The 27,120-nt window shown below is 33.0% G+C and overlaps 2 protein-coding genes and 1 long non-coding RNA gene across 4 annotated transcripts; 1 reads left to right on the top strand and 2 right to left on the bottom strand.

Moving 5' to 3' along the window:
- Positions 1-1,283: 1,283 nt before the first annotated feature.
- Positions 1,284-4,066, bottom strand: LOC111429093 (uncharacterized). The gene is made up of 2 exons (XM_023064902.2): positions 3,871-4,066; positions 1,284-2,451 (listed from the first exon to the last, which is right to left on the bottom strand). The coding sequence occupies exons 1-2, from the start codon at positions 3,884-3,886 to the stop codon at positions 1,589-1,591; spliced, it is 879 nt and encodes a 292-aa protein (XP_022920670.2). The 5' UTR covers positions 3,887-4,066; the 3' UTR covers positions 1,284-1,588.
- Positions 4,067-6,096: 2,030 nt separating this feature from the next.
- On the top strand, positions 6,097-6,945 carry LOC139430367 (uncharacterized). Of its 2 annotated transcripts, XR_011640849.1 has the most exons (4): positions 6,097-6,236; positions 6,290-6,593; positions 6,652-6,743; positions 6,801-6,945. It is a non-coding gene; the product is annotated as an uncharacterized lncRNA (long non-coding RNA). The 2 variants fall into 2 exon arrangements; XR_011640847.1 differs by having other exon boundaries at positions 6,290-6,743.
- Positions 6,946-13,933: 6,988 nt separating this feature from the next.
- LOC111429094 (Ras-related GTP binding C/D) lies at positions 13,934-21,626 on the bottom strand. Its single transcript, XM_023064903.2, has 7 exons — positions 21,414-21,626; positions 21,197-21,351; positions 20,917-21,145; positions 20,688-20,865; positions 20,494-20,630; positions 14,298-14,589; positions 13,934-14,243 (listed from the first exon to the last, which is right to left on the bottom strand). The coding sequence occupies exons 1-7, from the start codon at positions 21,414-21,416 to the stop codon at positions 14,086-14,088; spliced, it is 1,152 nt and encodes a 383-aa protein (XP_022920671.1). The 5' UTR covers positions 21,417-21,626; the 3' UTR covers positions 13,934-14,085.
- Between the last annotated feature and the right edge of the window lie 5,494 nt (positions 21,627-27,120).

Genomic DNA, 27,120 nt, shown 5'->3' with positions numbered 1-27,120 from the left:
CAAGGACACTTATGCTGAAATTCGTATTATCAATGTAGGTCTAACTCTGATGATTAACCTCGGTAAAGTATTTTTGTTTGGATTGGATTCAGCATTATGTACTATTTTTGAGAAAATTTGCATTCAGGGTTTATTCGAGGAGCTCGTATCAACTAAAATATTTACAGTTTTCTGCAACTTTCAGTTATACCGGAAATGGACACCTACTATGTTATTTTAAATGGAATGTCCTAAATTTCATTGAATTTTCGAGATCCCCGCTAAATTTTAATACAATTTCGTATAAGTAATCATAATAATATGTCTAGATTACACTATTTTTGAGTTATTTCAGTTTTTCACAAAAAAATAATTTGTCGAAATTAAATTCGAGTCAAGCCAAATATTCTCAGAGATTGCACAAATGGGTCCTATTTGTGCAATCTATTTCTATCGACCTATTTGTTATTTGATAGCTTACATAATCATTGAAAACTTTTTTAAAAATTATACAAGTGGTCAGAAATTTGCACCAAATTCAATGTCTATTTCTGGTGTAACCGGAAGTTGCAGAAAACTGAAAATATTTTAGCTGAAACAACCTCCTCGGATAAACCCTGTATGCAAATTTTCGCAAAAATAGTACCAGTAGTTTGGCATATACATATAGACTTAGCTCGTCGTGACAGATCCTGTACAACTTCGCTTTTTTAAACTTAATACTCGGTAAGATACAAAAAAAAGCTCATCAATTTTACATTAAAATCTATCATGAATCAAATTAACTTAAATAAAACTCAACTGCTTTTAATCAGGATCAAGAATCAACAGTAACAGTAAGGGCTAAAGAACTGTATAGTAATTTGTCTCAGATTAAATGAAACTGGTATATTGTAATAGAATGGTATACAAAACTGTACTATTTTGTTAGTTAATCCATTATTTTAAGACTATTTTTACCTCTATTATTACATTCTAGACTATGTCATAGAAGAGTATATCTCGATAAGGATGTTGATAAAAAAATACAAGAATAACTCCCTATGATCATTTCTGGCAACCTTGACTTGTCTCGAATCCAACTGACAATGAATGCGTTCAAAACACGTCAATATATGGGGCAATTCCTTGTAGATCATGGAGTTTTGATCCCCAAAATTTCTATTTAAGATTAACTTAAGATTAGGTTTTGCAATTTTCATTTAGTATGCTATTAACATTAAAAAATTCATAATACTTACTTGAAATTTCTTTTTGTTAAAATCACAATAATGTTAAATAAGATATTGAATAATAAGATTAAATATTTTCAACGTTTTTTTTTATTGATTTTCATTTACTCATACAAATTCAATCAATAACATTTACTTATGTTGTTTTAGTAGCTTTTTTATACATAACATACGTATACAAAATAAATACATGATTCAGGCCAAAAAGTAGTACGTTTTGTAAGCCTCGCGTGATTGAAAAATATTTATATATCTATTAAACTGTCACGAAGTGCGCTTTGTTTTTATTGTCGCTACCAAAAGCTGCAGAGAGCGCTCAATTCATGCAACATTAATTATAATTTACGGTTCGGAATGCACGATTTGTCTCCTCTCAGTTAAGAGACGAGGATTTCGTAGTCATTGAATCCCATTTCTTGTCCACCAAAAGGTATGTAACAAACTCCATGGCTGCCGTGAACTTTACCAACGGTCATAGAACCGTCATTAACGACTCTTCCAACGTACAATGGTTCCCCGTCTTCACTTTGTCCAGCGGGAAGTGCGTTCGGTGGAATGTTGCTACCAGAGCAAGTTATCCAGCTGCCATTAAAATCGGTTAAAACTTCGTAGCTATTGCAAGGATTTTCAGTACCTCCCCACGGTACATAAGCGACGCCGTGAGAGCTGAGAAGTTTTCCAGGAATTAATCCACCTTCAAATTGGGATCTGATAACAAACATTGGTTCCCCATTTTCTTCACCACCAGCAAAAGCATTTGCTGGAACGTGTCCGCCAGAAGCTTGAACCCAACAAGCGGTACCACAAGCACCCATTGAAGGAGCACTAGGAGAAGCTTGTTCAACAATCCAATTTCCACTTGCTCCCCATCCAGTACATACACCAACATAATTAATTGGAACCAATTCGCTATCACTCCAATTAAGGAATGGAGCATCAGATCCTTCTTGTCCGACGGTTATGGTTCCGTTAGACCAACGGATCCAAAATCCACGGAATTCATTGCCGTTTAAAATTCCTGGAGTTGACGCTTCGGCAACGTCGGGTTTGGCGCGATTTTTGCGGATTACTGATTTTGAATTTTCCCATCCTCCGATGAACACTTCGTACATTGGATCACATTCCGCCGCTTGACCACAGAGTGCAATGTGGGCATCATGAGGGGCACGAACTCGGAATTGCAAGAAACCACCGCTGTTGGGAAGGAAGTTGTATTCCAATTTGTCTTCAGTACTAAGTTCTAGAAAATATTAAATAAATAAAGTAAATAAAATAATATTAATTTTTGGAAAGATAAAATGTGGTGAAACTTTATTTTGAGATTTATGCTGTTGGCATTGCATTGTTTTGTAGGTTTGTACAAAAAAAATTTCTTTTTAATGTGGAAACGGAAATAATTAAGGAAGTTAAGGTTTTTGATTCTAAATGAATAGGGGAAAGTAGGACGAAAATTAGGAAATTTTAGAAAGTACTGAGAAAAATGAACAAGTTGTGACAATATGAATTCTTTCACTTATTTGAGGTTAGTTCTTAGAAACTAATTTTACAGTTCTTTGTTGCTAAGTGTCGCTATAATCCACTGATTCTGGAAAGCAGAATGAATCCAAAAATAAATTTAGAACTTCTTAATCCCACACAACAACAAATTTATCATATTTTTCGTTCAGAGGTCATAGTTCGTTTAAGTGATTTAACTCAATTAACATATCATTTTTAGCAGTAAAAAAAGCTATGACTAATACTAATATTTTATTACTGGTATCACGCAACTTATCGCAAACCACAGTTTTAATGTTAACTGATAGGTATAAAAAGAGGTGACGTCAACGTTAGATATTTCCTAGCAATTTTCGCCTTGACCTGAATAAGTGCCTTAACATTTGTATTTGTAATTATTCCCACCTTTTCGGTCGATCAACAACAACGTGAAAATCATAAAAATTAATTATCGCGTTAAAAAGCATTTTGTTTATTAAGTCAAAGACGTGCAAAATACACGATTTATTGCGTAATAACAAAATACGGTTTTAGCCTTGAATTTAGATTACCTCCTTCAAGCCTCCTGTATTAGCAGTGATAGAGGTCAATTAATGATAATGTTTATTTTTTGATTTACACAAATTTTGGAATCTAAGAAAAACGGATTAAAAAGAACTGGCTGTGATAGAGCGGAAAGAATTTGGGCTAAAATTACGGTATTGGAGAAAGTAGGACAACCTAAATCTACTTCATCGATTTTAAGTTTGCGGTTATTGAAAGGATCTGAGGAAAAGAATTTGAGGGGATTAGATGGAATAAATTATAGAATGAAATGTTGTTTGTGGAATGTTAAAAAAAGGATGCCTTTGAAAAAGGTTGAGGAATAAAAAATGAACAAAAAAAATCTGCGCCAAAACGAATCATCTAACTGCAACATGCCGATGATACAATAGCTAAAAATAGTTTCTGGTAATTATTTCAAGCGTTACAGGGCGTGACTAAAATATGGAATATTATATTATTTTGAATTTATTTCTTAAAAGATGATACAAAAATTTGAATGGCTATCCCAAAAATTACCCAAAATCTATTTTTATTATTCAAAAACCGAGAAAAATTATCCATACCAAAAAAAGTGGCACAAATTCTAAAATTAAATCTTAAAATTATATAAACTCACCAATAGGTCTAGCCATTGTGTTGAATTTTCTTCGACGTTATCAAAAGGATGTACAAAATTCACTATTAGTTGAGCGTTCAACTTTAATGAAAATACTGACGATATGCCGGCTTTACTGTCTGTTACTATAAATACACTACGTGTCTTTTAACGTGTGCGCAGTGCCGGTCGCAACTTTCTGTTCGTTTTCTTCGAGAGAAAAGGAATGAGATAGAAAGAGGACAAGAAGTGATTTTAGTACGATTTTTTATACAACGTAGTTGTATTTCGTAAAATCGTCGTAAATAAATTTGTAAAAACTACCATTTTTGCTTAGTGTAAAAGAGACAGGTATATTGTGGTCGTATTGGATTACTCATCATCATCGTCATTAGAATACCGTGACGGGCCAAGGACTTTGAATCAGGCCCGTAACAACAATGAACTTATTAACTTTAAACAGATTACATGAGATTTAATTAACGAAAACGATATCTTCCTGTTTAAACCTTATCAGTGCTTGATTATTCGAAATTAGGCGTTGCAGCTAATCTTGTTCCTGTATGCTTTTTTAACGGAATATACTGATAATAAATAATATTAAAAAAGTAGTGAGTTCTAGAAGGAATTAATTACGTAGCGAATTCATTTGTGAATGATGATGTAGTAAATATTTTCTTTGCTACGTCATAAGTTGTTTATTTATAGACGTAATAGTTATTGTTGATGATGATTCTTTTATAATTTTTTTGAATGATAATAGTAAATATCCTTGATTTAGAAAATGCGATGAATCATATTTGTTCCCTATTATCTTGTAAGTGTTATTTCAAAGTTATTTGAAATAACACTTTCAAAAATGGTTGATGGTTATATATTCTATCCGCATTCATTGGTCATATTTAAGTGCAAAGCGGAAGGAATACTAAAATTGAAATTTTCATCGGAATGCAAATAAGATTTGTAAAGAAATGAGTATTATTTCTAATTATTGTAGTGTTGTACATACAAATTAGACTTTTTGCATTAAATTGGTGTAATTTAGAAAATCATAACTCAACATCTTTCTGCCTTTACAGTTCTCGAAGATATAGAACTCGAAATGTTATAAACTAGTGATGGAACGGATAGTAATTTTGCGAAAAGCCAGATATCCACTGGTGTGAAGTTATCCATAAATCCCAGCAATAAACTTAAAACATTAATAATTCCGTAACCAATACGATTTGGGTAACCAAATTTCACACACAGGTCACTCTTACCCTCAAGAACAGCTAACCACCCCCATTTGGTAAAAAAAAAATTTTTCAACCCTCACCCCCGAAAAAGGGATGGGCACCTTCGAATTAAACGAAATTCTACCACATAATAGAACACACTTCTAAGTATTTTTATCAATTTTCAAAACACCGTAAGCCTTAACGGTTTTCGAGAAAAAAAATCAGTATTATAAACCGCGGATGGGACTTTCGGGGTGAATTTGACCCCGTTGGGCACCTCCAAAATTGACGAAATTTTAGGATGATTTAGAGGATGCCTTTAGCGATTGAAATCAACCATCCAAACACCGTAAGGTATTACGGTTTCCGAGAAAAAAAATGTGTTATTAGACACTATAGGTACACAGCGCGGCGCGGACATTGGGGGTGAATTTGACCCCGTTGGGCACCTCCAAAATTGACGAAACTTTAGGATGATTTAGAGGATGCCTTTAGCGATTGAAATCAACCATCCAAACACCGTAAGGTATTACGGTTTCCGAGAAAAAAAATGTGTTATTAGACACTATAGGTATACAGCGCGGCGCGGACTTTGGGGGTGAATTTGACCCCGTTGGGCACCTCCAAAATTGATGAAATTTTAGGATGATTTAGAGGATGCCTTTAGCAATTTAAATCGACCATCCAAACACCGACCACGGCTTCAGAGAAACAATTTCGTTATTAAATTGTACACGTATGTAGAGCAGATAGTAGATGCCTTTAGCGATTTTAATAGATTATGAAAACTGCGAAACTCTTAATATTTCATAGAAAAAATAAATTTTGTTAAGAAAGGCATTTTGTAGTTTTATGGGCTTTTAGTCGTTACTGGCAAAGGGTAAGAACTCCGCCACGTGCAGTTACAAAAGGCGCAGGTATTAAGGAAAAAATATGTCCATATTTCGATATTCGGTGTTGTTTTAGAGCGTCACACACATTTTTTAGATTTTGCCAGAAGGGTGAGGAGTAAACTTATAATATATAAAGATTCCTCAGCTATTGCAAAGATCAGCTGTTCTAGTTATCTCTTGTTAAAACCAGTGACCAGTGAAGATGTCGACGAAATTACTGTTTTTGGGCGATAGTAATTTTTGCCGAATGCTACGTACTAGAACTAACTACAAAGTATTTGTTCTAACAGATGTGAAATTAATTCCTACTAATGGGATATATTTTAGGACGACAACCAAAACAGTCAAGCAACGGAAAATATTTCCTCGACTTAGCAGTAGGCGGTCAAACAATACAAAACTTTTGCGGCGCGCAAAGTGTATTCCAAAAACATGTTACCCTTGGTTTTGTGGAGATATTGTTGAACGTCATATCGTTATAATGATAAGAACTAAAGATATACTCCATAAAACATCACCATCCCAACTGAAGTCCCAATATTCTCACCTCTTCCGCTTCCTTCTTTCCTTAAATCCTAAAGGAATACAAATTTGCACAATTCCTCCCTGCAAAAACTTCGAGTCTGTGAACGTAAGATATTATAACTTCTCTGTCATGCTATAAATAAATACTCTCCATGCCTTTATAGGAAATCAATCATTACATTCGACGGTTTTGTGCTGAAAAGCAAATCAATTGTACCGACATTGAAGCAATTGTTAACAGAACCATGATGGAAGGGTAGCAAAACGTAAAAATGTTTCTTTTCTTATGTATTTAATACAAATTTCTACACAGGGATGGCATTTACTTAAATGAACAAGGGTTGGAAACGGTCTGGAACGCGGTAGCAAGTAATTATAATCATATTCTCAATCCATTACACAATTTAATTATAAGTAAAACAGACCATTAATATAATAAATTTCTTTCTCTATCAAAAGTTCTTTTTCTATCAAAAGTCCACCCTCCAAATCATCCTAAAATTTCATCAATTTTGGAGGTGCCCAACGGGGTCAAATTCACCCCCAAAGTCCGCGCCGCGCTGTGTACCTATAGTGTCTAATAACACATTTTTTTTCTCGGAAACCGTTATACCTTACGGTGTTTGGATGGTTGATTTCAATTGCTAAAGGCATCCTCTAAATCATCCTAAAATTTCATCAATTTTGAAGGTGCCCAACGGGGTCAAATTCACCCCCAAAGTCCGCGCCGCGCTGTGTACCTATAGCGTCGAATAACAAATTTTTTTTCTGGGAAACCGTAATACCTTACGGTGTTTAGATGGTTGATTTCAATCGCTAAAGGCATCCTCTAAATCATCCTAAAATTTCGTCAATTTTGGAGGTGCCCAACGGGGTCAAATTCACCCCCAAAGTCCGCGCCGCGCTGTGTACCTATAGTGTCTAATAACAAATTTTTTTTCTCGGAAACCGTTATACCTTACAGTGTTTGGATGGTTGATTTCAATTGCTAAAGGCATCCTCTAAATCATCCTAAAATTTCGTCAATTTTGGAGGTGCCCAACGAGGTCAAATTCACCCCCAAAGTCCGCGCCGCGCTGTGTACCTATTGTGTCTAATAACACATTTTTTTTCTCGGAAACCGTAATACCTTACGGTGTTTGGATGGTTGATTTCAATCGCTAAAGGCATCCTCTAAATCATCCTAAAATTTCGTCAATTTTGGAGGTGCCCAACGGGGTCAAATTCACCCCCAAAGTCCGCGCCGCGCTGTGTACCTATAGTGTCTAATAACAAATTTTTTTTCTCGGAAACCGTTATACCTTACAGTGTTTGGATGGTTGATTTCAATCGCTAAAGGCATCCTCTAAATCATCCTAAAATTTCGTCAATTTTGGAGGTGCCCAACGGGGTCAAATTCACCCCCAAAGTCCGCGCCGCGCTGTGTACCTATAGTGTCTAATAACACATTTTTTTTCTCGGAAACCGTTATACCTTACGGTGTTTGGATGGTTGATTTCAATTGCTAAAGGCATCTTCTCAATCATAATAAAATTTCATCAATTTTGAAGGTGCCCAACGGGGTCAAATTCACCCCTAAAGTCCCATCCGCGGTTTATAATACTGATTTTTTTTCTCGAAAACCGTTAGGGCTTACGGTGTTTTGAAAATTGATAAAAATACTTAGAAGTGTGTTCTATTATGTGGTAGAATTTCGTTTAATTCGAAGGTGTCCATCAGGGCGAAAACATCCCTTTTTCGGGGGTGAGGGTTGAAAAATTTTTTTTTTACCAAATGGGGGTGGTTAGCTATTCTTGAGGGTAAGAGTGACCTGTGTGTGAAATTTGGTTACCCAAATCGTATTGGTTACGGAATTATTAATGTTTTAAGTTTATTGCTGGGATTTATGGATAACTTCACACCAGTCAGATATCCAGCATATCTATCCGGCCATTATGGTTATAACTTCTGGTGCATTTCTGAAGTGATACCCTACATTGCCACATTACTGCGATATTTGAATAAAAATAAAATTAATAAGAAAGCTCATAAGATATGTCAACTTATTTGGATCCAATATACAAAATGAATTTTCCACAAGGATCCTTCAGGAAATGAATTTTATAACGAATTTTGAAAGTTATCAAAACTTCAAATATTGTTTTCTCAAAAACTAAAAGTTATTTTTCAAAACGGGTTGGTTCATTGGAAAGAGGACACTTTTATTAACACTTTGGGAAATTTTCAAACTCATATTCCAAAAAATGGAGTTTATACGAATTTTTAAAACTTGATAGGCGGAAATTGCAAAATTCGAAAAAATTTTCGATCTTTTCAAAAAGTTATTTCTCAAAAACGGAAAGTGATTTTTCAAAACGGTTTGTTGCATTAAAAAGAGGATACTTTAATTAATAATTGGTGATATTTCCACAAGGATCCTTCAGGAAATTAATTTTATTGCGAATTTTGAAAATTATCGATGATAATTGCAACATCGAAAACTTCATCAAAATATCAAATATTGTTTTCTCAAAAACTAAAAGTTATTTTTCAAAACGTGTTGGTTCATTGGAAAGAGGACACTCTTATTAATACTTTGAGAAATTTTCATACTCATATTCCAAGAAATGGATTTTATACGAATTTTTAAAACTTAATAGGTGGAAATTGCAAAATTCAAAAAAATTGTCGATCATTTCAAAAAGTTATTTCTCAGAAACGGAAAGTGATTTTTCAAAACGGTTTGTTGCATTAAAAAGAGGATACTTTAATTAATAATTGGTGATATTTCCACAAGGATCCTTCAGGAAATTAATTTTATTGCGAATTTTGAAAATTATCGATGATAATTGCAACATCGAAAACTTCATCAAAATATCAAATATTGTTTTCTCAAAAACTAAAAGTTATTTTTCAAAACGTGTTAGTTCATTGGAAAGAGGACACTCTTATTAATACTTTGAGAAATTTTCATACTCATATTCCAAGAAATGGATTTTATACGAATTTTTAAAACTTAATAGGTGGAAATTGCAAAATTCAAAAAAATTGTCGATCATTTCAAAAAGTTATTTCTCAGAAACGGAAAGTGATTTTTCAAAACGGTTTGTTGCATTAAAAAGAGGATACTTCAATTAATAATTGGTGATATTTGTCACAAGGATCCTTCAACAAATGAATTTTATAGCGAATTTTTAAAGTTATCGATGAAAATTGCAACATCGAAAATTTTATCAAAACTTCAAATATTGTTTTCTCAAAAACTAAAAATTATGTTTTAAAACGTGTTGGTTCATTGGAAAGAGGACACTCTTATTAATACTTTGAGAAATTTTCATACTCATATTCCAAGAAATAGATTTTATACGAATTTTTAAAACTTAATAGGTGGAAATTGCAAAATTCAAAAAAATTGTCGATCATTTCAAAAAGTTATTTCTCAGAAACGGAAAGTGATTTTTCAAAACGGTTTGTTGCATTAAAAAGAGGATACTTCAATTAATAATTGGTGATATTTGTCACAAGGATCCTTCAACAAATGAATTTTATAGCGAATTTTTAAAGTTATCGATGAAAATTGCAACATCGAAAATTTTATCAAAACTTCAAATATTGTTTTCTCAAAAACTAAAATTATTTTTTAAAACGTGTTGGTTCATTGGAAAGAGGACACTCTTATTAATACTTTGAGAAATTTTCATACTCATATTCCAAGAAATGGATTTTATACGAATTTTTAAAACTTAATACGTGGAAATTGCAAAATTCAAAAAAATTGTCGATCATTTCAAAAAGTTATTTCTCAGAAACGGAAAGTGATTTTTCAAAACGGTTTGTTGCATTAAAAAGAGGATACTTCAATTAATAATTGGTGATATTTCCACAAGGATCCTTCAACAAATGAATTTTATAGCGAATTTTTAAAGTTATCGATGAAAATTGCAACATCGAAAATTTTATCAAAACTTCAAATATTGTTTTCTCAAAAACTAAAAATTATTTTTTAAAACGTGTTGGTTCATTGGAAAGAGGACACTCTTATTAATACTTTGAGAAATTTTCATTCTCATATTCCAAGAAATGGATTTTATACGGATTTTTAAAACTTAATCGGCAAAAATTGCAAAATTCGAAAAAATTGGCGATCATTTTAAAAATTTATTTCTCAAGAACTGAAAGTGATTTTTGAAAACGGTTTTTTGCATTAAAAAGAGGATACATTAATTAATAATTGGTGATATTTTCACAAGGATCCTTCAAGAAATTAATTTTATAACGAATTTTAAAAATTATCAATGAAAATTGCAACATCGAAAATTTTATCAAAAACTAAAGTTATTTTTCAAAACGTGTTGGTTCATTGGAAAGAGGACACTCTTATTAATACTTTGAGAAATTTTCATACTCATATTCCAAGAAATGGATTTTATACGAATTTTTAAAACTTAATCGGCAAAAATTGCAAAATTCGAAAAAATTGGCGATCATTTCAAAAATGTATTTCTCAAGAACTGAAAGTGATTTTTCAAAACGGTTGGTTGCATTAAAAAGAGGATACTTTAATTAATAATAGAAAGTGATAACAGCGACAATTTTGTTAATAATGAATGTGATGATAAATTATAAGCGAAGAGAAGAAAACTAGATATCGTATTGGGATTGTTACAATGAGGTTGCAAGACAAACCTGATATAAATAAAGTTGTATTCAATGAAAAATGTCCTATTGGGGTTGAACTTGATTATTATCTGCAGGTCCAACACCTAAAAGAGATACTAATTCCTGTGAATGATGGAGTACTAAGTAATAGGTTTTTAATCCGGTATCCGGTCGGAATTTAAAAAATTGCCGGATAGGCCGGTGTTAATTTACATAGCAGTGATCACTGCTCGAGAAACAGCAAATCAAGAGGGACATAGCGTAGTTTATACTATTAACGTAGCTACTATGCGTCAAAAGTTGTAATACATTTTCCAAAGGTACTAAAACGTTAAAAAATAACGAAAATAATTTTTTTTGAAAAATTATAAGCGATCATAAAAATTTTTCAAGTAAAAGTTATGTGAAATTATGTTGTCTACCCAAATGAAAAAAAAAAGTTATAGATTTAAAAAAATAGCGAAGTTAGTACTCACATCCGGTATAACCGGAAGTACAAAGACAATGATTTCATGTAATAATTCGTTTTAACAGCCTAATTATGCATTCCAAATGGTTTTCTTATATCACTAATAATAAAAAAAAAATATGGGGGTGAGCCACTTCTGAGGGACACCTATATTTTTGTGAATATATTTAAAAAAACATTCTTGTATTATCAAGCAAAAGTGCGCCCTCTTTGTTGCAAAAGTGTTTTAAATAATCTTTAATCTTATTTCCGTAATGATCCGATTTCTGGTCCTCCATTATCGTGGGATAATCTCTGCAGAAAAATGAGCATGGAGTAATATGAGCTCAATTATTAGCTTCATAAGGTATTAAGTGGAAACGCATCATCTCCAGCAAGAAACAGTCTATTAAGCACCAATTGAGTTAGACCCATTATAACCAAAATTGATTTAACTGAAGCAATGAAATCAATATGCACAACGCTGTTTTATCCCTTATAATTAAGACAATCACTCTCCCCATGAGGGGGAGCCTTTATTAAAACATGCTTTTATTTTGGTTTAGGAAATAAACAATTTACAAAACTCGGACACCGAAGAGGAGGCAAAATTTATTGAGGATGACATAATAGCTACATTAAATTCAGTTTAAGAAATAGCTTACTCAAATTAACAACAAGAATTGGGGACTAGGGTTGCACTTATAAACAAAATAAAATGTTGTTGAAACATAGATGAATGTTGGATCCAAGGACAATAATTTCACAAACTGATAAATTCTTAAACCCGATGTTATACATATCAACGCGGTTCACCAGATGCGGCTAATTCGCATCAGTCTGCATCTTTAATAAAACTACCTCAAAAATGTTTGATAACACAATTATCAATAAGTTTCGCTCAATTTCAATACCAGGCGTTTCCTATCAAGAACCAAACCCGATACTTCATGCACGCAGGTCAGCAGACAACAAACATTTACATGGTTAATGACAGAATTACAGCAAATGAGTTTGATAAAAAATCTACCAAACATTGACAAAAATAATGGGGTCATACACACTTATTAAATTTAGAGAAAATTTTTATGTCAAACGATATATGCAAGTATATGCATGAACACAAAGTAAAAGAAATATTTTGATCAATTTTATATTTTGCCTAATTTGAAGTGAAAAATAGCAAATATTCAAACGAAATAATTTCGCGGCTTTTCTGTGACGTAGGAACCGCACTGCCTAAAACAAGTTAAATTGTCCGTTAGATAGCGCTTGCGGTGTGACAGTGTCAAAATAAAACCATGGATGTAATAGAGTGTCTCTATTACATCCATGAACAAAACATAATAAACATAACCTACAAACACTCTATCTCTTTTCAATACAACCTAAATGACGTTCATCTCTTTCTCGCATTTGAGCGGGGAGCAGGGGACGCAAAAGTGAGAATCGTACGTCATCAACGCGGGAATTTTAAAAGCGCAAATGGGTATATAAATTTTCAATAATTTTTTTAACAATGACTTTGTTCGAAAATAAAAAAAAAAAAAATAACGGTAACTATATTTTTATATAAACTTTCAGAAAATATAATAAAAAAAAATCGTGTATGACCCCATTCTGCTTATCTAACATAAACTCCCCTTCAATAATTATTTTAGTCCCCTTTAGTTTGTTGCAAGACATTTTCCTTGTTTTATAATTCTTGAATGCACCAAAACAATGACATTGATTAATTTACAGATGATAATAATGTGAATAGTAAAGTGTAAACTGCAGATAAATGGTTTACAAATTCAGCAAGATATAAAAATGTGATATAAGATTAATTAATGTATTAAAACAACATTATTTCATGATCTTGATTATGGAGTAGAAAAATATCAAGCCAAGCTGAATGTAAAAACAAAAAAATTATATATAACATTTATTAATTATAAAATGTATCTATAATATAATTCAAAGATACTTACCACACGTCAAGAATTAAATAGGCCAGCTTATTGGTGGTTTACTGACTGAGTTCTAAGTATAACGTTATATTACATATTTATAATTCATATTAATAAGCTGGTTAAGAGGCTTTTAACTAAGGCATGTTTCAACATACATTGTATTATTGTAGTTATTAATAATAAGTAATTGTGGGGTAACACATTTTTAAGAAAAATTCTAATATAACTAGATTTACTTACACAAGAAAATAAGATCAACCAGAAATTAAATGAAGAATCTAATGTATTTGTATTTTTCTCTGCAGTTTCAATTTCATTTTACATTGAAGGTTAAGAGTAAATATTTAAATTATAAACAACAAAACATTATATATTACACAATAATGGAGTATTAAAAATATAGATCACCTTAGGGGCTTTAAAAGCTGTCTTAAAACACAAAATTTATAATTTTCAGGAAGGTTAGCCGTTGTTATGACACAACTTTTTTGTTACTACTTATTTTAGTAATAATTAACAGAGAAATATAAAAAAACTTTCTTTTCTTATAAATAAAATTATCGCAAAGTTAAGGCATTATCACTTAAGCTAGTTTCTCCATTAGTTAGAGGACTTCCAGTTGAATTGTTCATTGCTGAGGATTGCATTTTGTTTCGTAAATCAAAGACTTTTTGAATTGCTCCACGGAAACATAAGAAATTATAATCAATTGTACCTAAAAACAATATTTTTTTTAACATTGTTGTGGAGTTAAAAAAAATATTTTTACCTTTATGATCAAAATTATCATCTCTTAAAATACAAACCAACGCCAAAAATTTATTAACCTCTCTCAAATACAAAACGGTCCCATTATTCAGTTTAATCAGACTAGAGCTTTGTTCATCAAAAGCTGCCGGCTCTTGATCATCTCTTATTCCATAGATCCAAGAAACATCAATTACCACATCAATCATATCACAACATAACTCGTAACTTTGCATATCTACAGGTGTTGAATCTGTTGCTATATAAATTTTAGATACTACATCGAAAAGAAATGATTTTTCTATTGCTGAATTCTAAAAAAATTAAAATATTAATACAGTAAATCATCGATATAACGGATTAATACGGAGAAGGGAGTGTTCGTTATAGCCAAAAGTCAAAATTTTAATGCACACAAATTTGGACAGCTAGCGTTGCGTTCAGTCTATGTGGCTTTTTTTTCAGTCTATTTAAACCAAGGACGGTAGAATGTAAGAGGACTGCTACATCCCGGAAACAGGTGCACAAATCGAAGGCCTGTTCTAGACGTCAATGCTGAATAACAAATAAAACTAGAGCTAACACTAGATCTAGAACTAGAAAGTTTCGGGTTTAGTCTTCAGACTTAGAAACCGACGCAGATGTGCTGCCAAGGCAATGGTTCTAGTACTTAAAATAAAGTAAAGTTTTCTTTACCCTTAAGTACTATCGTGGGGTATATAAAAAATCTTCTTTAAACATACTTGATCTTGTTATTACTAATTGTACCGTTGTATATCAAATCTCTCTTTGTAGTGATCCATTACTTCCTCAGGACAGTGCGCACTCCACTCTTGAGTTTTCTTGCTCAACTCATTTTACTCGTTCATTACCTATACATCATGGTGATGCTTCTTGTTTTAAAGAAGCTTGGTTTCTTGAATTAAATGAGTACTGTAACGAAATTGACTGGGGATCAGAGCTCGCTGGTCGTGATATCAACGACGCTGTTCAAATTTTTTATAACTATGTTAAAACTGCTATACGTGAATTTGTCCCTTTAAAACGCAAAGCTATCAACGGTTTTTTACTTGGATTTCATATAATACCATTAAAGTAATTCGAGAGAAAAGGAGGGCGCACTGTAAATAGAAACGTTTTGGCAACCGACCTCACTTTTTCAATTCTAAGGAGTCGTGCAAAGTATCTAATCCATCATAATTACATGGAGTATGTTAAAAGAGCTGAAAGCAATATCCAATCTGACCCAAAGGTGTTTTTGGCTTTTGCTAAGTTTAAGAAACGTGCGGATATCATGGAATGGAACTGATGGTATTCCATTAATTTTAATCAAGGAATATTCATATTCTCTGTCCCTTGCTTTAACTATTTTATTTAATGCTTCATTAATAATGGGTGTTTTTCCTTCATTGTGGAAGCGGGCTTTTATTCTTCCCATTTTTAAATGTAGGGACTGTGGTGTTATATCTGATTACCGCCCCATATCTATTTTGCCAGCATTTGGGAAAGTGTTTGAGAAAGTAGTTCATGCACGTCTATTCTTTGCCCGTAAGTCTAAAATCAATTGTAGACAACATGGTTTTTTTGCTGGTCGCTTGGTTGAGAGTAACTTGTTTGAATATACCCAGTGGATGATTCTTGTCAACATATTGATACTGTTGTCTCCAAAGCCTGGTGTATGTTAGGATTTATTATGAGATCCACGGTAGATTTTTCTAACATTGATGCAATTAGAAATCTCTATTTTGTGATTTGATGTCTACAGCACACTTAACTTTTACAGCGTCCTTTGGAATCCTCAGTATCACTCGCATAAATCTAGAATTGAGCGTATTAAATCTAAATTGCTCAAATACCTTTGTTTTAAATTTTCCGTTCATTACATTGATTACGAATCAACTTACACTTCTTTTCGTATGTTAACCCTGTCAGCGTCGCTTTTGTGGGGATATGTTATATTTACGGTTGTGAAGTTAGCCATAGATTCTAGCCATAGATTTAAAAATCGAAAAATGACCGATTTTTGCAACTCGAAACGTAAATTAAAATTCATATTTGAGTTTAGCACTCTTAGAATAACCCGTATACAAAAATTTACGGGGGGGTGTTTTCATTTAAGGGAGTAAAAAAATCCCAAAGTTGTGAACATCGCGTGCGCGCGTATACTATTCGACCAAAATCGAAAAATGACTAATTTCTGCAACTCGAAACGCAAATTAAAATTCATATTTGTGTTTAACGGTCTTAGAATAACCCGTATACAAAAATTTACGGGGGGGTGTTTTCATTTAAGGGAGTAAAAAGATCCCAAAGTTGTGAACATTGCGTGCGCGCGTATTCTGTTCGACCAAAATCGAAAAATGACTAATTTCTGCAACTCGAAACGCAAATTAAAATTCATATTTGAGTTTAGCGATCTTAGAACAACCCCTATACAAAAATTTATGGGGGGGTAATTGTAATTAACGTTTTTAAAACATATGCTTCGTTTTTGATTTTTTCTATTAATTCATCCTTAGAGTTGACTTGTGTAAACATAGGGTGTATGTTAGGTGTATGTTCTTTCATGTGGCCCCACACATAAAAATCAAGGGGCGTCAAATCAAGACTCCTTGCAGGCTATGGAATTAGATCTCCTCTCCCAATCCAACCATTAGGAAACATTTCATTTAATGAATTTTTTACATTTTGGGAATAGTGTGCAAGGCATTCATCTGGAAAGCCACATTACATCTGTTTTCTAAAGGTACATGGTCAAGCAGGCCTATTAAATTGTTATGTAAAAATTCATTGTATGCTGCGCTAGTTAAACCATCCGGTAAAAAATAAGGACCAATTAAATTATTTCCAATGAGCCCCATCCACAAGTTTACGCAAAATTTTCTTTGATTGTTCATTTCCCTTGTTAGATGCGGATTTTGAATACGGTGAAAATAATTTAAGAATACAGTTCATTAATGGATGTCCGAGAATTATTAAGAAAAACTAGTAACTTCCCAACGGAAAGAGTACAACATATACTATCAAAACAAATTTTTTACTTCGGTCGATGCATCCGACTTTGATATTATTGCTCTCAGTGAAACTTGGGTCAAGAAGAGCGTCCTAGACTACGAGATCTTTCCAGACAGGTATGACGTTTTTAGATGTGATCGATCTTTCCATAAGGGTGGAGAGATGTTACTGGCTGTTAATTCCGGAGTTGCTACTTCGAATATCATGATTGCCTCCTGTCCTATTGAATCAATTGACTTGAAAGCTGTACGGATTGACTTTAAAAAGACGAAATCGGCCTTTAACATTGTTGTCTGCTATTTCCCACCTGTTACACCTGGAGGAATGTATGTATAGTTACACCTTCGATTACATTGAATCAATGTTGGATATGTCTTTGGATACCATAGTCATGGGTGATTTTAATATTGAAGTAATAATGACTTTCTGCAATTAAATAATGTAATGAATATCATTGATAGAACTCTTGATTTGATACTTGCTTCCTCAAACTTGAGTTTCAAATTAAACACTCAGACTTTACATTGGTACGAGAAGATAATTACCAATCGGCATTACTACTTACTATTTCGGTAACGGTGCCTACACATTTGATAGCTCGAGATGTTATCTTATCTGCCTGACATGTACGAGGTACTGCTTAACATCGACTGGACTCATCTATTTACGTTATCATCGGTTGAACAATACTGTAATGTTTTTTATGAAGCATTATACAACGACCTGGACGCTCACGTACTTAAATCTGAGGGCAAGCATGCAAGCTCGAAATATCCTGTATGGTATTCAATTAACCTAATAAGAATGCTTAGATTAAAAAAACACCACCATAAATTGTATAGAAAAACTCATTGCAGATATCATCGCACAAGTTTATGTCAAATCTCTAAGGGACATAAGAAAAGAACCAAAAAACGTTTGGCGTTTTGTTAATATAAGCAGAAACAATATAAGATTTCCAGGCTCTCTTAAGTGTGTCCGATTTGCCAACAGTAGTTAACTTATTTGTCGATCATTTTGAGGCTATGTACTGTCCTGCATCATTTGGTAACCTACTGGTAACGATCACGCTGTTTATGATACTAATTCTGTCACCTTTGGTATCTCCGAAGTCAGTTACGACGAAATGGTTGAATCTTTCAAAAAATTCAAGACAAAGGCTACAATTGGCCCAGATGAGATTCCTACATTTTTAGTCAACGATTGCGCCCCTACACTCTCACATCCGTTCTTACATATTTTCAACCTAATAATCAAAAACTCTGAATTTCCAAGCGCGCACGCGATGTTCAGAACTTTGTGATTTTTTTACTCCCTTAAATGAAAACACCCCCCCGTAAATATTTGTATACGGGTTACTCTAAGACCGCTAAACTCAAATATGAACTTTAATTTGCGTTTCGAGTTGCAGCAATGAGTGATTTTTCGATTTTGGTCAAACAGTATACGCGCGCAAGCGTTGTTCACAACTTTGTGATTTTTTTACTCCCTTAAATGAAAACACCCCCCCGTAAATTTTTGTATATGGGTTATTCTAAGACCGCTAAACTCAAATATTAATTTTAATTTGCGTTTCGAGTTGCAGAAATTGGTGATTTTTCGATTTTGGTCGAAACGTATACGCGCGCACGCGATGTTCACAACTTTGGGATTTTTTTACTCCCTTAAATGAAACCACCCCCCCGTAAATTTTTGTATACGGGTTACTCTAAGACCGCTAAACACAAATATGAATTTTAATTTGCGTTTCGAGTTGCAGAAATTAGTCATTTTTCGATTTTGGTCGAATAGTATACGCGCGCACGCGATGTTCACAACTTTGGGATTTTTTTACTCCCTTAAATGAAAACACCCCCCCGTAAATTTTTGTAAACGGGTTATTCTAAGACCGCTAAACTCAAATATGAATTTTAATTTGCGTTTCGAGTTGCAGAAATTGGTCATTTTTCGATTTTAAAATCTATGGCTAGAATCTATGGCTAACTTCACAACCGTGTTATATTTATGTAAACTTTTGAACAAGTATGATTCTCCAATGCTTGTCGGTTCTACATACGTTCATGTTCCTACGAGATTACTTCGCTTTGACGATTTACGCAAATCGTGTTAACATAGATCTGTTGCAGCATTTTTTCCATGCATAAATTTAAAAAATTGCTCTTTGCTGCAATTGGTATATTGCCCCGAGCGTTCATTTGATATGTGATATACAGGCTGTTTCATAATATATGCGCAGGACTTCAGGATGTGATAGCTTGTCCAAAAATTTAGTTGACCTTTAAATGATTCATGACCAAACCGGTTCAAATGGACGTCTCAAAACCATGCTTTTTCCAGTGGCGTAGAAGTTGGGGGAGAAAAACAACAACTACCCTTTCAAAATCTTCACCAATTATGACTTATTATGAGTAGAAAATGCTCACAAAAGCTGTTTTCTGTACGATAAACGGTTCCGGAGATATTCGCAAAAAATCAATTTTTTTTATTAAATTTCAACACCTGTATCTCGAAAATGGTGCATTTTAGAGGGTAAGTAGATAGAAACTTTTTTTCAAATTTTTGGACAAGCTATCACATCCTGAAGTCCTGCGCATATATTATGAAACATCCTATATTTATATCAACTAGACTTAGTTTTAGTTTTTTCCTTTCGATTCACTTTTGTACCATTAATATTAATTCATTATTATTATTGTTAACTGTAATTTTATTTGTGTACAACTGGATGTTTGTGGTACAGTGTTATTGGGTTCGACCTGTTTCTGTACCCACATGACATAAATAAATAAATAAATTAGAACTAATACTAGACCTAGAACTAGAAACATTCGAGTTTAGCCATATGTCTCTTAAAATGGCTAAACCCCCCTAGTGTTAGTTCCACTTTTAGTTCAATAAAAAATATACGACAATCTAGCGCTAAATAACAATTAAAACTAGAACTACCGTCCTTGATTTATATATCATATAGACAAATTGGGGAATATCCTGAGTTTATCTGCAAACATGGAATAGAACAACATAGGGAATAACCTGAGTTGGATTTTATCTATGAGTGTTAACATTTATACTTATTTAAACATACTGATAGTGTATTAAATAGATAATATTAATAAGATGACTTAAAAATATTTTGTCTATTATATTCAGTCAGTTTTAACGAGGTTTTACTGTAATAAAAATTAAATATTTAAGTATCTTACTGTATTTAATATATTTAATAAATTTTCCAACGCCGGTAATTGTGGTATTAATTTCTGAACAACTTTTGAAAAAGCTTCAAATATAGAATGATCATAAATAGAGGTAAGATGAAAACTAAGATGGATTTGGTCATATCCTAAAATAAAATATCATTATTATATAATTATAACATAACAAAAAAAATTGTTTTAACCTGCATCATTTAAATCATCATTTGATCTTTGATGTATATCTCTTTGAGTTTCCATTTTGCAATCATCCACTAATCCATCCACTTTATGAATAAAAACTTCAAATTTTATGTTTGGATTTACTTTATACGCTTTTGTTACTGTTAAATTTAATTTTTGTAAAGCCTCTATGTACTCATCCTAAAATTTTAATTAAATATAATTTAGAATTGCAGTTAAATTATTTATTACCTGAGCGTCAATTACAAAAACCAAAGCCCCACATCCACCGAAAATCATATCAGAATCAAAACTAGGGTCAAGAAAATCAATTTGACCAGGAAAATCCCAAATTTGAAACTGAACAAAACTAGAATTATTTATATCGTCCTTGACGATTTTATTTGTACTTTCGAGGAACAAAGTCTCATTTGGTGACATTTTATGGAAGACCACTTTTTGTATAGACGATTTCCCAGATCTATACATCAATTTAAAATTAAAACAATACTTTCAAAACGTTTTTCTTTACCGTCTTAAACCCATAAGTAAGATCCGAGGTTTTTGTTCTCCAGTTGATGGTATCGTAATATCATGTTCACCATCAAATCCACCATATCCAAACTCCTTTGGAAAAGATCCAACATGTTCATCATATCCAACACCTTCATCATCATCTTGATACGACTATAATCACACAATTTAATAAAAAAGGTGATATTATTTTCTTAACATAACCTCCAACTCACCATTTTCTTAAGTCAAGGTCCTGTTTATTGCCAATTGCCAAAAATTTATTCGAATTACGTATTTTACATTGTACACATAAAACAGCTGTATCCTCGACGACGCATTTTAATTATTGGGGCTCTCATTAAAAATTAACACATTAAAACTGACCGCTTATCGATTGTGTTGTCTCGAAAAAAATGAGTAAAAATGAAACAGAGACGAAAGTTAAATTCCAAACGCAACCCACAATCGTTTATAATAACTCGTGTGTAAATTAATGCATATATGCGATAAATGAGTGATATTAAAAATAAACTCGGCGAGTTCAGCGTCTGTGCATGAAGTGTTTTTTTTTAGTGCATTTTATGATTGTAGTTCATTCACATTTTATTTGACGATCTTTTATTTACGCACTTATCGTAAGTTACGAAACAAGACTGTTTTTATATTGGTCACATGTATAGGAGAATAGAGCATATTCAGATGATAAGAAAACGTTTAATGTATTTACTAGTTTTAGGAAATATATTAAAAATTCCAGGACAGTGAATGTACATACTAAAGATAAGGATCAGTAGATAGTAGAATTTTTTATAGATTACGTTCAAGTAAAACAGGTTGCATGTAATAATATAAAATTAATTGGAAATATTTTGCAAATCATTAACATAGCAGTTCATGTGTAACTCCCTTTAAGAAATTCCTAGAATGTTTTTTACATAGTTTTACTGGAGACATGGAAGATGATAGAAGTGCAAAAATCCTTACAACTGGAAATCAACAGAGAAAAGACCTAGAGGAACCTTATAAAAGATGATTGGACGACATAAAGAGTCTGGTGGAGAGTAGCTAGGAGTAGACAGGCATGGCATAGAATGGTTGAGGAAGCCAAAACTTACCAAGGGTTGTATATCCAGAGGAAGAAGAAGACTGGAGACATAGGAGTTTCGAATTATTATATCAGAACGGATTATTACACTTATTGTTGCAGAAAAAAATTGAATAAAAAGTTACACAAAATATTAGCAAATATTATCACATATCAAGTCAAAGATAATGATGATGAGAAGATATTCTATATGATGAAATAACATTTGTTGTTTCATATTTGTGTTAAAACAATAGGAAATATTATGTACTATAAACGGCATATTATGCAACCAACCAAGCTAAAAGGAAAATCAACATGTTCATACTTTAAAAATTTTAAGTTTTCTAACATATTATATAAATTTAATGTAAAGTCCGTTTTACTAGTATTCATTTGTACGTTATTTCCAAGTTGCACTCACTAAGTTATCGCAAAATGAGTGTAAAGTTAGTTGCCAGCAGAGAGTTGAAGTTTGAGACAAAAAAATTGCTATAAAAGGTTTTCTTATACGCAGTAACGGCCTTAAGGATGGACTTTAGCTCGTAACATGTATGGAGATTGTCTATTCAGTGGATGAGGCGCAAATCAGATCATTTTTAAATTTATGTAATGTTGGATGCATAACTGACTATTTCAATTTATTTGAAAATGCGAATATTTTGAATACGCGATATTTATTAGTTTATTTATATATTAGTTTGAAGCCTGTACTTTCCGTTCCCAAAAAAATAAATTGCGCATATTTGCGTATTTTCAATAAAATGGCTAATATACAGGGTGCTGTCCACAGATATTCGACAGTGAATACTAAAAGTTAGTTTTGAAACTATCAATCGTTTACAATTTTTCAGGATAACTATTTTTTATGAATTAATATTAGTACTAACTCTATTATTAGATCTAGAACTAGAAGCTTTTGGGCTTAACCGTGCGTTCAATTCAGATATCATGTTGTAACCTTCTTCCCACACAAGTCCGAAGTATTTTTTTAGTTAAAAAAAACCTATCCAACACACAGTAATAAAAAAGAAAATCAATGACGCGTTAAAATGCCAAACCAGATGCCAAGATTTCACAAAAATTATTATCAAGAAATGAACACTGCTGTATTTAAAAATTTTACAAACGACACAATTCTATTATACAATCAATTATATAATTGGTATTATATGCCTGTGGCAGTGCATAAAATTCTTATGCATGGCCACTTAATAAGCGTCCTTGATTTTCTTTTTTATTTTTAAGTGTTGGATAGGTATTTTTAAAGTAAAAAAATACTTCGGACTTGTTTGGGAAGATCGTGACTCTTTTTTAAAGACGCACGGTTAAGTCCGAAAGCTTCTATAGAAAATACAGTACAGTATACTGTACTGTATTCCAGGCGGAAGTATTTGCTACTGACATGGGTGCTAAAATCCTTCTTGAGAGAGGGCTGAAGAACATGACAGTAAGAACTTTCTCAGACGGTCAAGCCGCTCTCCAGGCGCTTCAAGCCATGAAAACGGTGTCGGCTCTGGTTAATGGTTGTAAGAGAACATTAAACACATTGAATTGTGATAACAGAGTTTCTTTGATCTGGGTTCCGGGTCACTCTGGGGTTGCTGGCAATGAAGCGGCAGATGAGCTAGCACGAGAGGGCAGCGTTAGTGGGCAAGCGTTTGTGGGGCCGGAACCAACAGTTGGTGTATCATTTGCGATGGCCAAATATAGAATTTTACTGTGGGCTGAAGAGAGACTTCGCCTACTGTGGACCAGTTCTGCTGGAATGAGACATGCTAAGGTGTTTATTAATATCGCCACTGTCAAACCCGGGAATATTTTAGGACTTGCCCGTAGCAGCATAAAAGTTCTAATGGGTGTCTTTACTAGGCACTGCCGCTTAAAAGAACAGCTCAACTTCTTGGGTTTAGTCGACGATATTGAATGCCGACTATGTGCGGAGGAAGCAGAGACGGTTAAGCATATTTTATGCCACTGCCCAGCCGTTAACCGTATCAGATTGCAATATTTTTAATTGCAATATTGTTAATCACAAGTAGGTCTTTCTTAATTTTAATTTGGAAAAATTGCGATCTCCAGTTGCAACTATTACTGGTATTGTTAGCAGAATAGGCAGAGTTATCCATGGTGTGGTGGCGATCTTATTGGTGAATTGAGATTGCCGTTGTAACAAAAGTTAATTTGGAAGGAAAGTTTACGTTGAAACGACTGATGTAGATTACATTATATTTAGCTGAAGATCTGGCTTTCTAATAAATTATTTACCTCAAATAATGAGAATTTTCTAGGGCTAGTTCAATTATTGGCAAGGTTTATCATAGCTCCTGTACTCCTGATATAAGCTATAGAGAGCAACTCTCTCTAATATTAAGATGCACTGACATAACCGAAGATGCCGTAACAAGTAAATAATATTTCATTACATTTTTAGAAATTGATGATACAACTGGTGCAAGTCTCACAAAAGCTATTTTACAAATATTGAGTGATCACAAGCACAATATTAGCGATTGCAGATTTATGATAATGGCGGTAACATGAAAGAAAAAAACAAAGGTTTGCAAAAGAGGATTTCTTGGTACCATGTGGATGTACCAATTATAATTTAGTCTTTTAAGATTTATTCGGAATCTTGCAAAAATTTTTACTTTATTTGCAGCATAAGTAAATAGATGCAAAGTTGTAAGGGAGCATCTGAAAAGTTACACCCTTAAAAAATGAAGCGATACTCGCTGGGAATCCCGAATCGAAATTAACACTTTTTACAAGAATTTAGTACAGTCAATATTACTATTGGCCAATACCGACAATTTTGTCCACCCAATGTAAATGTCTCGTAGGAAAAAATGATGTTTTGACGAAATCTTAGTCACAACTCGGCTTACTATACTTTGGCTAATGGCTAACACAGACCGTATTTTGGCCGTCAAACTTGTATTAGATAGCCAGCCTATCATCTGCGTACACCTCAGATGAGGTGTACTAAACGGAAAAGGAGTTATTCTTGGAAGATCTGGATGAGCTCATGACTGACATACCATCTGGTAGACTAAATTCGTCTTAAGCGACTTGAACGGCTATGTTTTCAAAATTACTAGCACATATGCGTCTACGGTGGGTATGGGAACGGCATCGAAAATAAAGAGGGAAAAAGTATCCTAGAATTCTGCTCACGTCACGACTTGAGATTGATAAACTGCAACTTTCAAAAGAAAGTTGAGCATCTGGTCAGCTACAAAAATGGAGAAAAGTCATCACAGATTGACGTCATTCTAGTTGATAATAACTCCAAGAGGAAACTGGAAGAATTGCAAAGTTATACCGGGTGGAACCACTGACTGCTCAACATAGAATACTGTTGAGTGTACTTTATCGAAACCTATTAAGAAGATTATGGATGCGACAGTTCGAATTAAATTAGAAGCGCTCTCTGAGTCAAAGTATGACACCCTGCTCGAAGACCTGGGGGAATATCTGAAAAAGGATATAAAAACTTCTTATACCAGGGGTGATGAGATGCACAGGAACAAAGCAAGCAAATAGTACATGCAAAAATTCGACCTTGTAGAAGGAAGAGATAAGTGATGCCATCAAAAATACTAATCTACCGTTCAAAACGTGGCAGACAACGAAACGGGAAACTGATGAATCTGATGAAGCTTTCTACAGTCAAGTCAAGAATGCGGGACGAATGCCGGGACTTTTTAACTTGCCTGAAATAGACATAGTGCAACTTAGGATATAAAGAGAAATAAATTCGTTAAAAGTAAAACCCAAAAACTCCTAACGATAACGAAGCAGCAGGTGGTATCAATAGTATAGCTAATGAAGGAAGGGTACCCGTGCATAGAGTTGGAACTTCCGCCACCAGTTAAAGGGGTAGTCAAGGAGATCGGACTAAACGAAATGAAAAACAGTAAAGCTGTGGACCCCGATTGGATACCAGCAGAAGTGTGGAGAAGGCACAGCGATGAACATCAAGTCAATCTTTTCACCTAGGGTGAACCAGGATGATCAAGACCCTAAATGAAAATAATTTACTTGAACCAATAACCCAGGATAGAATGTAATGGAACAAAAATGTTAGGGCAGCCGACCCCACATAACCACTTTATGTGAAGTGTGAATGAGCAAAGGAGAAGAAAAAGGAGTTGTTGACCAAGAAATCAATTCTTAAGAGCTTAAATATATGGTTCAAAGATTGTAGAACTTAAATATAACTGAACGAGCGAATAGTTCTTATTCAATCATACTGTGCCAGGAATGTTGGATTAGTTTGAGATTATCAGCTTTTGATACGAATTCTGAAATTACAAGTAATGATTCTAAACTCATGTTTTTGATTGAAAGATGTCACAACTCATCAGCACAAATTGAAATTTATAAGCAAAACCAAGTTTATTTGAATCATTGAGATATGTATCATAAATTTTTTTATATATTCCAAATTTTTTGATGTTTTTGAAAAATAAATTAAAATCATTAAAATAACCGAATGTTAATGATGCAAAGTAGCGACACCTAACAAAAATTGTGGCAACTTTCAAACTTTCTAATTATTTTTAAATGCTGGTTATAAAATTTTATTAACCAGTTTCTAACATTGTTCTAACGCATTAAGTAGTTGTGAAGATTAACATTATTTAAAATTTTTAAATGGATGTTGTAAATTAGTTTCACAATGCCATCTAGCAGTAATTTTCAACATTTACAACTTTAAAAATGTTTTAATTTTCTCTATATTTTTTAATATTATGTGAATACAAATTTACTAGATTTAAAATTATTTACAAAACACATTTATTTTAAAATTAATAACAATAATCGATCAACAACCTCATATTTATAAAACA

The sequence above is a fragment of the Onthophagus taurus genome, chromosome 1 (genome assembly GCF_036711975.1).
Source record: "Onthophagus taurus isolate NC chromosome 1, IU_Otau_3.0, whole genome shotgun sequence".
Lineage (NCBI taxonomy): Eukaryota > Metazoa > Arthropoda > Insecta > Coleoptera > Scarabaeidae > Onthophagus > Onthophagus taurus.
This window is presented reverse-complemented; position numbering and strand designations above follow the sequence as displayed.

Coding starts and splice junctions, on each gene's coding strand:
- LOC111429094 (XM_023064903.2), bottom strand. Junction 14,590..20,493: donor TATTAAATATATTAAATACA/GTAAGATACTTA, acceptor TAATTTTTTTAG/AATTCAGCAATAGAAAAATC. Junction 14,244..14,297: donor TGATAATTTTGATCATAAAG/GTAAAAATATTT, acceptor TATTGTTTTTAG/GTACAATTGATTATAATTTC.